Source organism: Cheilinus undulatus, linkage group 2, assembly GCF_018320785.1.
Source record: "Cheilinus undulatus linkage group 2, ASM1832078v1, whole genome shotgun sequence".
In the NCBI taxonomy this organism is placed as follows: Eukaryota; Metazoa; Chordata; class Actinopteri; order Labriformes; family Labridae; genus Cheilinus; species Cheilinus undulatus.
Genome location: NC_054866.1, coordinates 49,120,087 through 49,133,058, shown reverse-complemented (window position 1 = coordinate 49,133,058; position 12,972 = coordinate 49,120,087). Strand labels below are relative to the sequence as shown.

General features: G+C 39.3%; 1 protein-coding gene across 1 annotated transcript in view; it reads left to right on the top strand.

The window, feature by feature from the left end:
* zgc:152863 (uncharacterized protein LOC562658 homolog) overlaps positions 1–12,291 on the top strand; it is a 30,844-nt gene extending 18,553 nt beyond the window's left edge. The window contains exons 3-5 of the mRNA XM_041809076.1: positions 3,947–4,147; positions 9,573–9,711; positions 10,971–12,291. Of these exons, the coding sequence (XP_041665010.1) occupies positions 3,947–4,147; positions 9,573–9,711; positions 10,971–11,298 (668 nt within the window). The 3' untranslated portion in view covers positions 11,299–12,291. The remainder of the gene's footprint in view (positions 1–3,946; positions 4,148–9,572; positions 9,712–10,970) is intronic.
* The last annotated feature ends 681 nt before the right edge of the window (positions 12,292–12,972 follow it).

The following is a 12,972-nucleotide window of genomic DNA, read 5'->3' as shown; positions in this document are numbered from 1 at the left end:
CTGGATTTTTTTTTCTGTAAATAAATTTAAAAACTAGTTGTCACACTAGAATAATGTACTTTGATATGATTCTGGTGAAATCACACCATATTAAGGCTTTTTTGATACAATATCAACAAAAAATAGAAGTCTAAAACATCCAACACTGAGTATTTTTTGTTTTCAATTATAAACAATGCTGACAAACTCATACACAATTTGTAAATAACACAAAAGCGCTGGTTTATTAAGGTTGTCATCATTTTCTACACTCTTAAATACAACATGATATGGAAGCCCTAAAGGGACATGTATTCATATATATATATATTATTTACTCTGTTTCTCCATGATCAGGGGATACATTAACTCATTATCACAGGAAAAAAAACAGTTTTATCCCTTTGTAACATGAAAAGTCAGTCGAGATCACGAGAAAACAGACAGAAATTATTTATCATGGGAAACGGAGTAAATAATATATGCAAATATTTGGCCTTTTAAGGCTTCTGTACCATGTGTTTTTTTTAAATGGTCAAACCTCCATAATTTTAGTAATCATTGGTTATCAGAAAGTCCAGAAGCTTTATGACCATCAGTCATAATTTTAACCAAAAACGAGAGGAAGCCGTCTTCATTGCACAAACACGTTGACAACATTTGAGAAAGTGGGCGGAGCTGTTGAGAAGTAAGAGTTCCCTCGCTGCTCAACAGTTCCGCCCACTTTTCCAAACATTGCCAATGTGTTTCTGCAACTCAGACATGAGTTAGTCTACAGATGTTGACAGGAAAAATCAATAGATTACCAAATGTCGAGTGGCTGCTGTTTAATTTCAACTGATAAATGCAAAAAATTTAACAATAAAATCAGACAGGGGCGTAGCTAGGGATTTTGGTCCCCCAGTAAGAATATTACATAAGACCCCCCTTAACCAACTAGCCAAACAACAAATGTTGTGTCATTTTTACAAATATCTATGCATTTTAATGTATTTTTAAACCATAATTTCCCCATTTATGAGCAATATTTTTACTATGGTTAAATTAAATTTACTTGCATTATTTGGCAGCGCTGGACTACACCATTTGGACATTTTTAAGAGGGGAGCAGAGCCCCTCAGTATTTTATTTTACTCTATTTGATACAAATTTCAGTCTGTTGATCAATTCATTTTTTCTCTTTTGATCCAATAATGGCACTAATCACTTGGAAAAAAAATTAAAACACACTTTTTATTGCAGGCTTTCTAAGGGCCCCTCCCTGCTGTGGGCCCGGGTAATTGGTACCTTTTATCCCATGAAATCAGATCACTCTTCTGGTTAGGGTAGGGGTTAGAGTTAAGGTCAGGTGGGTCAGGAGCAGTAAAACATTTCTTTGTTTTTGTTTTTTTTTGTTTTTTTATCACATTTCTATCAAATGGATCTTGGGTTTGATTTCAACTGATAATGCGAACATTTCTTATAAAGAAGAAAAAAAATATAAGAATAATTTTAGATTAAAAATTTAACTAGATTCTCTTGTGTTCAATAAGCATATAATTAAATTCCCCATTTTCAGCGTCTGCAGTGTTGAGCAGTGGTTTTGCTCAGACTGATGGTGTACACTCTTACCCTCTAGATGCTCCCTGAAGAAGCATGGATCAGAGATGCTGATCATGAGATATCATATTTCACATGATGTATGATATCATAAGATCATGGGAGAAGTACATGTTCATGTGGTCACAACAAGTTCAACGTGGAAGTGTTATATAAAAGGTCTGAGGTCTGCTTTTTTGATGAGTTCATTAGCAAGGTGTCATGTTACCTCTGTGGCTGATCAGCTGATGTTGGTGCTGCTAGTTGTGATGTTGATGTAGTGATAAGATCTACAGTTAGAAGTCTGTGTGTTGTGTAATATTCTGAAATCAGCTGGATGCTTTGTGCATTCTAGTTCCTGTTTGGGTCGATCTGAGCCTAGGTGCATCTAGAGTGTAGTAGCGTAGAGTACTAGGCGGCAGATTGGAGTGTGTGCTGTGGAATGATTGACTAACCTTGCAGAAGAGATGGACTGGTCAGATTCCACGTCTGTCGTCAAGCAAATCCATCTTGCAAAGTTCCAATCTGAAATGATTGTGCCAAATCTGGAAGCAGACGTGATCAACCACCGTGATTTAAGGAGAATGAGGCGTTAGCATGAGGCGGGGTTTTGTTGTACTGGAAGCAGATGGTAATAGCTGCTGCCTGTGTAGCACTTAGCCCCAGTAGCATAGCAGTAGCTTTTTTAGCACCAGGCCACATTTCCTTATTAAAATAAGAGCAAAGACTTGCACTGAAAACTTCTCTTGACAGAGAACATGATTTGCACGTCAACCGGCCTCGGTGCTGGTTTTATCCGCCAGTAAGCTCCATCGTTCATAAACTGTGGTTACAACCGGAGCTGTGCGTGTCTACTACCTCCATTTATCGTGGTATTCTGATTGGCCGGTCATGAATATGACAGACAGAAAGTCTGTCCAATCACCTTCAAATATTTTTTTGAAACATCCTGCCATTCCCTAACCGACCAGGATTAGGCGACTGGCAGGTACATGTAGCCCCTAACTTCACTAAATGTGGCCCCAGAGTCAATTTCAAGCTGGCAAAGTATGAACATGAAAAAAATATGAAAATATCAGCCAAGAAGCAATTCAACCTGAGGAGCTGTGCACCAAATACAATATGAAAGAGAAACATTGATATACTATCTTGGATCACTGGTACATGCTTTAGTCTGTGCAGGAGATAAATGACTTGAATTGGCTGTAATTGTTTCTGTAAAACTCTATTATGATGCATTGCTAAATGTAAGTCAAATTTCCTTCTGTAACAGCTAAATTGTGTTCAGTGTGTTGGAAAAGTGGATCAAATATGCTTTAATTCTATTCTGAGCTTGTTAAATTAAGAATTCCTATTTGCGTTTGAGCTTAAAAGTATAAATGCTGCCTTAATAAGTTGAAGGAAATTAATGATATGCTCTTCATAAAGCTTTAATTTCTTATAATAATCCAACTGAAGTGTTCAAGAGTATAGAAGGTTACTGTTAGTGGTTTTTACTTGTTTTTCTGAGCACCAGGCCTGTTTTCTGTTTCTCTTTAAATCATGTTGAACTGTATGGACATAAACAAAGTTGTTTTACCCTGTAGTTTATTTGAAAAGAAACATCTTTAAACCCTGACATATTACCCATCTCTCGTCTGTTTGTATCTAAACTATCTCTGAGCCTCTGCAGAGCCTTTCACTCACACGTCAGCATTTGTTTACAGTCAAAACATCACCTCTCCGACCTTTCACAATAAAAGTTTTCCTCTCAGCTGCTGTCAACCTCACTCCCCATCCATCACCGTCTCACCCTGAAGTGTCCCCTCTTGCTCCTCCCCTCACAAAGCGCTGAAACAACAAATATCAGACACAGGCGAGGCCTTCTGTAGGTGACTTTCACCTCATTTAACCTCTTTAGGTTTATGTTGTGTGGGACTATCATTCTTATCTGGGTCTCTGGGTCACAGTTGTAAAGTCTGTTGCTCTTAAACCCTGGTGATATCATTTTACTGTTTAATGTACTACATTTACTGCTGCTGTGATTACTCATCATCATAAAACAGAGCAGAAACTCCTTCCAGTTTGTCAGCCAGAAGCGGTTTGTTTAAGCCCTGATTATCAAGCCAATTCACAACTTCCTCTTTATGAAATGAGCTGGCAGTTTAAAAGATACACTCAAATAAAATCACTTCTCCTGAAGAAAACTGAAGTTTGAGTTGCTGGCATCTTTCTGAGAGGAAATCAGTGATTGTATGTGAAGCAGTGTTGAAAAGGTGCAGAAAATATTATGAAAACAGAGAGAATGGGCAAATGTTGGTAAAAGTTTGAATTCAGAGGAAAAACACACCCAAAAATACTGTCAAAAACTCCTAAAAAGTCTTTATTCTCATGTGGTGTGTGCTCGCAGGCCGGAATAACTGCACCCACCCTCTGGTTCCTGAACATGGAGGTTTCCGCTGTGACCCGTCCCCATGTCGAGGTTTCCACCTGAAGAGCACCATCCACTTCTTCTGTGAGCCGGGGTACCACATCAACAGCAAGTACCGTGTGTCCAAGTGCACCCATGGGAAGTGGAGGCCACCGATCCCTGCCTGCGTCCCTGTCAGAGGTGAGAGTCAAAAACACAGGAGCAGCCTTCATAATGTGGACAGCCTTACATCTGTTTCTTCAACTTTGGAGTTCAGCTGCAAATAATTGCCTCTTTAATGATAAATCAGTTTCAGGATGAGAGGCTCAAGGCATTAGGGTCACTAGTTTTTAGACTGTAGGGTAGTAGTTTAGCTCTGTTGGTAGAGTAAGCAACCCAAGTAGGCCTACAGTGGCTTATTATGTATAAGGATATGACCAGTGTTAATTTTGGCAGCTATTTTTAATTTTAGTCTCAGTCTTAGTCTTCAGATGAAATTTTTTTTAGTTTTTTGTCAACGAAACCTCAAAAACATTTTAGTCTAGTTTTAGCCCATAAAAAGTCCTCACGTTTTAGTCTTTACTTTTAGTCAAAGCATTTATTCTCTTGCCTAATTTTTCTTCCAAGTCATGGTAGTGTGTTCTTTGCACTCTGCCAAACCAGGGCTCTCTTATTTCTACTGCTAAGGGGCAATAGAGATGTAGATGCATTGCATTTTGACAGATTTACTCACGGTGGAGAAATATCACAGATTTTTAATGTCCGACAGAAACAACATTACATTTTAGTCTAGTTTTAGTCATCGTGACGAAAACTTAACTTACTTTTTGTCAGTTTTAGTCATCACAGACCTATTTTTATTAGTCTTAGTCTAGTTTTTGTCATGGAAAAAAAGGCTAGAGACAAACATTTTAAGTCATAGTTTTAGTAGACAAAATCAACACTGCTATAGGCGAAGGCTTCTGCCTGTACTCTGTGGATTTTGCTCTAATTCTACATTTAAAAGTGCTTGGAGATTGCATGAAAGTTGTGGAACAGTTTAGATACATTAGCAGCATAATTCATCAATCTGCTAACTGCAGATGCCTTTATTTGGTATGACAGAGGATGGAGTGGGCAACTGAGGAGAGATAGTGGGGAATGACATGCAAGATAGGAGCCACGGGTTGGACTCAAAGTCCAAGCTGTCTGCTTGAGGGTCGATATCCTTCATGCATCGGTGCGACCTGGCGCCCCTCATTGAATGCTATGTTTAGATTGAATGTCTTGGAGGAAGATGCACGGATGCTTTTTCTAACAACTTGCTGCTGTGACTGAGGATTAAATTTGACCTGCGTCCTTGCACTACTTCCTGTTTTATGTTTATAACTGTAAAATGAGCTGCTGCTCGTCTTGGCCAGGAAACTCATAGGATCCTAATCTAATTAAGATTTTTCCCTGCTAAATAAATGTTGAAGCTCAAACAGGGACAGTTAGCTCTCTTAGGTTTCTGAGTTTGGATCATCATGTATCTGTGACTGTTAGACTAACCATAAACTGATGAATGAGGACGTCTCTAATATATCTTTAGATTTCCCAGCAGCCCTCTGTTATCGTCTGATTGGATGAGTTTATCATCTACAGAACTAATGACTCATGACCACAGTGACCCAGATGGTTTAGAGGCTGATCCACCACTTTATGACAGTGTCCTTAATATCAGTGTAAGGAAACAGGCGGCACCTTTGTTGTTGTTGTTTCACAGGTTTAATCACCATGATCTGCTTTGATATGGGTTAAATATGCTCACACATGTCTGTTAAGACTTTATAAAAGCAAATAAACTTTCAAAAGGCAATGTGGAGGTTCACAGCACAGTTTAAACTGTCTTCTCGTGACACATAGTCTGCTGTCAGACCAGAAGAAAATATAACCTTTAAGTCGTGTTTCTAAAACATCCTGGGTGGTGTTGGGTGTCATCTTACCGTCACAGCTCTAAACTGGAGCATCATTAACCCTTTAGAGCGTTTCGGTACCTTTTTGACGAACCCAGCTGCAGCAGATCAAGTTTATCATTTGACCTACTTTCAGACACCCACTGACTCCCCTCTGCACAGGAACAAGAAGCTCTCCTCTCCTCAGACCAGCTCTGACTTCCTCCTGTCACCATTCACTGAAACCATCGGCGACAGGAAGTCAGAACATGCAACAAGGAAGCGGGTGAAGCCACTGTAATCACCAGCAAAACACTTCCTCTGTGACGATGCTGTCAGAGCCTCATGGAACTCTGCCACAGTCTGCTGTCACGGGCAGAAGCAACCACAGGAAGACATACAAACCTTCCTGTTATTGATCTGTTATTTGATAATCTATTTTTGAGAACCACGGGTTTTCCACTGTTACGTGCACATCTGGATGTTCCTTTACATCACTGCCCTTTAAGTTATTTATGTTTTGCCTTTTTAAAACCAGAGAAAAATGAACAAATTACAGTAAAACATCCTTTTGATCAGAACTGTTTTTCCCCTTATGATGTTCTCAGCAGACGGTTACAGAATGCCTTTGGAAGCTCTAAGTAATCAGAGCAACAACATTAACTGTAATGCTAGATGCAAAGGTAGCTCCAACATCCAGTTTCTATAGTCTTTAGTCTAACATATGCAGAAAGTCTCTGTAAAAACATTAACCACTTTTTCCTCATGTCCTGGTAGTATGCCCAAAAGCATTCTGTATCAAAAGCAGCCATCTTTGTTTTACACTTAACCCTGCACTGTGCTTAAATTACTTAAGATGAATGGTTCGGCCTGGCCTGACCTGACCTTTATTAGATCAGATGTAAAGCATGCACATCTGTCAGAACAAAAAATTCTTCACTGACAGAATAAATGCCAATAAAGGCATGGATTTAGAATAGTTTATTGTTATATGCATAAGAATGACTAAAATGACAAGAGAGGCTTGCATGAAGGGATGAGGGTAGGGGTCATGAGATAGAGGGAAGTAGTAAGGACTGGATAACAGAGGATAAGGGTTGAGGGTGGAGGGGACAATGAAAGAGGAAGGGAGTGACTGGACAAGGGTTAACGACACATAAGAGTAAAACTAGCAGGGTGTAAATTAGGTGCAGAAGTATACACCAAGACTAAGGAATGCTGAAATACTGCATGTTTGCCACAGAAATGGGATGTGTTGGATGCTTGATCTATGCCCTCCAATAGACCTGAACGAATGCAAAAATAATCTAATTGCAATTTTTTCCCCCAGTATTGCGATTGCGATTTCATATGCAATTACTATTATTAGGTTCTTCATCTTGTGTATTTTTCAACAAATTCAAGCAATAAATCATTCTATATTATAACCTACATTTAGTCAGGAACACTCGTCATCATACATTTAACCATTTTATTGCAAGATAAATCTACTACAGTTTTACTTGGTGGAGAAAGCTCTGCTCAAAAGATGCTTCCTGGGTGAGTCAAGTGGCATGCTTTGACTTTCCAGGGAGTGCATAAGCAAGAAACCTCCATAAAGATAAATACATTTATGACAGTGTGCATTGAAAACAATCAAATTATTCAGAAGTCATTAATCCATAGCAGCATGAATCTGAATATGAGAATGCAAAAAGCTTTACGCTATAAAGGAGGAGGCTGGGGTGGAGGTGAAGCTTTGCCAGCAGCAGCGTGATGCATCAGCATTGATTAAGGGATTAGTGAGAAGTACGTCATCTTTTAATTAGGGTTGGGTTAAAATATCGATTTATCGATGCATCGCAATATTTCCTCCCCCAATTCAATATTGATTCAGCAAATCCTCTGAATCCATTCACCTCCTGGCCAGTGGGGGTCACTGTGTGTGTGATTTGCGTTGTATGGACGGAGGCCGCACTAGACCAAACAACAACAACCAACCATAACCATGTTATGTGAGGTTTATCACAATTTCCAAGAGTACAGAAATAGTCTTTACTTTACTTTTTCAGTGTTTATACAAAACTGTCATGTTTTTTACTTTTGTACTCCATCTGCACAAATAAGTTATTATTGTGCAAATTTTTATTTTCAGATGTTCTATTGCTCAAAAATGTGAGGCGACTTACCAAATATGTTCAAATGGGTATGAAAATAATTATTTAAAAAATTGTCAACAGGTTATTTGTGTATTTCTACTTCTTACTGAATCGACATTGAAGCATTTAAATCAATATCAAATCGAATCGCAACCTAAAGAATCAAAATCGAATTGAATCGTGAAATTCTTAAAAATACCCAGCCCTACTTTTAATGGACTGCTGTGTTCAGCGAAAGCACTGTGATTGGCTGTGGGAGCTGGGAGACAACTGTGGTGTCAGCTGGCTAACAGCCAATTGTGGCTAGGGGTATGACTTCTGTGAACTAATGCTAAGCTTCATCAATATTAGATTAAAAAATCTAATTGCAATTATTGTTTTACATATTGCGGATTTGGTATCAATTGCTTTATTGAATAAGGATTATCTTTTCTCAACATACATCAAACACAAAAAAGGACCATTTTTGTAAACCCTTCTAAAAAATGACACTTCTGTTTGCAAAATGTGCATAAAATCTCTGCTGCTGCTGCAAAAAATGAATGTATTAAACTGGTATTTTGACATATTTCAAGTTAAAGAAATATTGTAATGTCTGCAATTTGTAAAATGTAGCTTGCCATATTGCGATTTAATCTCATTTGCAATTAACTGCCCAGCCCTACTCCCTAACCAAGTTTAGAAAACTTCACACTAACTCACAAACTTGTTTGGTTAACATTCTCTGTTGTCTTTATTTATTTGAAATAAACCCAAGATGCTTGAATCATGATGAAGTACTCCGTGAAATGCTCAGTGATGAGCCCCTTATGCTAGCCATGCCCCTATGCCCTACTGATAACCACATGGCGCTCAGTTTACAGAGCAAACAAAACAGCACCGCCAACTTCAACAGACCAAGGCTCCATTTATACAGGCTTGCCTGGAAATGACACCATCAACACTACCTGACCTACTTACTGTAACACATGCCCCCTTTTGGTCCCCACAACTTACCCGTGTAGACTGATGGGCAGCAAGAGCCGGCTCAGCACTAGATAGGTGTCAAGTGGGAACCTCCTCTTTTGGTGATTTGTCCAATTAGAGGCCAGATATTTAGCTCTAGTTCACAAGACCTCCTTTCCAACTGGGATCCCAATGCCCACCATACTGTACCATACCCTGCAATGTTCTCTGGCTTACCTACCTACCCATCACAGCCCAAATAGCATTGACACCTACAGCAGGCCCAGACTCTGTACATGCGAGTAGTGACAACGCTGATACTAACCACCTATCACACGACCTCTAATGACCCCCAAAAAACAAACAACTATTCCTGTTGTCAAAGTCACACGTGTAAAAGACCAGCAAAGACTAAACGGGACTTTGAACAAAACAAAAAACATAAATACACAGCCTGTATAGTCTATTTTCATATTGCATCTTTAGTCAAACCAATTCTCCATAACCCAAACTGTTTTTACATAAATGTTTAAAGTTGCAGGTTTTCAGGATTTAAAAGCAAATGTTTGATATTTTTGTCTAAGCCCTGGTTCTCAACATCTGTGTCTGTTTCCTTCTTTTTTTTCTCAGACGATCAAAACATGAACGACAGAGGGAATGACTCCATGCCCAGCATGGCGACAACAGCCGTGGGCGTGTCCATCTTCCTGCTCACCACCACTGCCTGTCTGGTCGTCAAGTCCCGCCTCTATCCCTGTCAATCACAAAGGTAAGAAATAAGCTTCTTTCCTGCATCTCTTCAAAACCAAAGATACTACTGTTAAAGTTTTTGTTTGTGGGTTTCTGGGATTGTTCTGGAGCCATACAGTACATTTGAAGTTCAGGGATATAACTATGTCTGGTAAAATGATGGATAATCAATACAAATATGGAGCATTAGCAATACCTTCTTTTTTTACTGGCATGAAGTGTTATCTGCTTTTGACTTCCCTCACTTGATGTATGTTTTTTGAAGCAAACTTTATGGCCTCAAAATTGAAAATTGGCAACTAAATCACTTAGTTGCCCTAAATGCATGTGAATGTCGCTACATCCAATAAATATCTGTCCAGTAAATTACAGCTTCCACCTTGTAAATGGTATGACATCGAGTAATTTTATTTTACATGCGGAGAAACAGAAGTTTGGTGCCTTGTATTGACGAGCCCCAACAGAATTAGCCTAATTGTTTTTCCCTCTCTGCTGACACAACACATTGAGATCATGGATATGGATATCATTATTGCAAAACTATCTACACTTTGTTTAAACAAGCTAATAAGTTTTGTTGAGTGAAGAAAGGGGAAGAAAACCAAGAAAATCTTACCGTCAGACACTCCTGATGGTTTGTCATCCCCCTCTTTCCTTGTTCCTCCCCCATCTCAACACAAGCTATGAGTGTTGTTCAAGTTGTAAATGAGCTAACAGGTGCAAAAAAAAAAATGCATGCAGAGGGAAAAATCAAAGAGGGAGGCAGAGAACAAGATGGATATTGCACAAGTTTTATGTTTATGCATTATTTATAAAGAGTATGTATAAACAGCCCATGCAATAAAAAGGCTGCTTTTGTTGTAAGGAAGGTTCAGCAAGGATTCATATCACACCGTATCATATGGCATCGTATGGCATTGGATAAAATTTCATTGCATCGCATCGTATCGTCATATTGTATCTAATTCTATCATAATACGTTGCATAACATTCCGTTGCATTACATCATATCGCATCATGGCATTGTATTACAAATAGTGGATGGATTGAATGTATGAGCCCTTGCAGAATATCTGCAATTATAGATCTCTAAATACAAATTTGAAAATAAAGTGTACTTACATTTCTTTGTTTAAGGGAGCTCATCAGATTGAGTTATTCAAGACATCAGACAGAAAAGATCTGGATCCTCTGAAGCATACATTTTTAAAAGAAACAAATGCCTCACCTGTTCAGCCCACATCCACTAACTCTCTCTCTTTCTCTCTGCCCTCATAGTCGCCGCTCCTCAGATCAGCTGGACCTGATGGTGGAAGGCCTTCCTGTCTCCCTCCCGTCCTATGAGGAGGCGGTGTACGGAAGCTGGGGGCAGCGCCTCCCCGCCTGCTCTGCACCTGGACCCACTCAGCTCCTATTAGCTCAGGAGGCTCCAAATTGTCACCCATCATCTACTGACAACCAATCGGACGGCAGTCAGCACCCCCTCCTGTGCAACCAGAGTCCTGATAACCCCCCACCTCCGTACGAGGAGGTGCCAACATCCAGGGACAGGACGAACAGCGGGGACATCAGACAAGTCACCCTGTCAGACGACAAAGACACCTGATGGAATAACTGCACGTATTTATTGATGATTGACAGCTGGCTGCAGCTCAGTGTTTACTCTGCAGAAACAACGACTCAGAAGGAGACACCGTCTGCACTTCTCCTGGTTCGCTGCAGCTCAATGGGACACTTTGTCCAATCACATGACAAAGATGATAAGCTCTGATTGGATGGTTGTTTAGGTGATGAACCTGAATGAAGGGACTACAGTTAATCTATAAATGAATCACTGATTGTAAAGTTTATGTTGAATGAATGTGACAGGTGAAACCTTGTATCTGAACAGCCTTGTGTGTTAAAGTGAGAGTTATGAGGTTTTTAAAGGGCAGGAGTCGTGTAAAGGTGCAAGTGCCTGTGTGTGTTTGTGTGTTTTCAGTGTATCTGGAGACGTTATTCTTCTCGTCAGTGACGGGGTCAATCCAGGCTTCTGGTGAAGTCAGCTGTGTGCTGTGTTTCCATGGTAACTGCCTTTATCTCATTTCTTCATTGTTTGTTTCCTGATTCTCTGAGTCGTCTGAAAATGTGGTGTTGTGGGTTTGAAGCTGGCTTCATGCACGGACAGTGGTGACAACAATGAGCATGGTGTGACGTTGATTTTGTGCACGGCAGATATTTAGAGACTTGAAAAACCTGGAAAACCAAACAGCCTTTAAAGTGTTCCTCAAATATTTGGATCCTTGTCAATGAAAAGTTCTGAATTTATTGGCCCTGGTGGCATGGCTGCAGATACATACATATGTAGGTGCTTTTACCAAAAAAATCATCCAAATAAGCGTTTTTATTCCACATCAATTTTGGACCAAAACCCTGAAATAACCCCGAAGTCAAACACTGAGTCTGTGTGTGTTTGACCTCTGCAGAGCGACTGACGCCTTCACTGACCATGAATGTATTTTATGTTGAATAAATCTAATTAATATTAATATTATATGGATTGTAATATTTACAGAGAGATTATTTGTACATTGTATTACTGCACAGAATTATATAATGAATAAATGTTGATGACATGTTTCTTTGTCTGACGTCTGAACTTTCTTTGAGACTGGAGATCATTGACTGTGTTTCGCTCAGCAGATTCTGGCACTACGAGATCATCACGATGATTTTCAGCAAAGTCCTAATTGTTTTAACAATTATCTTGCCAGATTTTCCTGAGTGATCTTTTCCTTGCTGATCTTCCCAGAAGATGATCGGAGTTGCTCCAACTTGAAATGGTAAATATTAATCATGATCAGAAATCCTGTGGTGTAAAGGGCATGGACATAATATTCGTAAACGCTGCATTGGCCAGTGGGCCATATGTCAACACTGCCGCCAGAGGCATTCCTGGGTAAGATGCCTTTCTCCTGTGCTGTGTGGGGCTGCAGTAATAAATGCACAGAAGAGACAAAATTGCTTTGAATAACATTACATGGGTAAGTTAAACAGTTTTCGTCAAATTTGACTAGAATAACAACAAGTTCAGTGCCAATTTCCCTAAACTTGTTGTTAAGTAGATTAATATCCGTGGTTAAACTAGCTTTTTAACAACGTTTTGCCTAACGGTTATTTTGTTTCCAGAAGAGGATGACTTGATCGCTGTCAGTAAAATAAGATTTGATGTAAAACGTAAAAGATATAAATATATATATACTGTATAGAAACTTAACCATGGTATTTTATTGTGAAAATA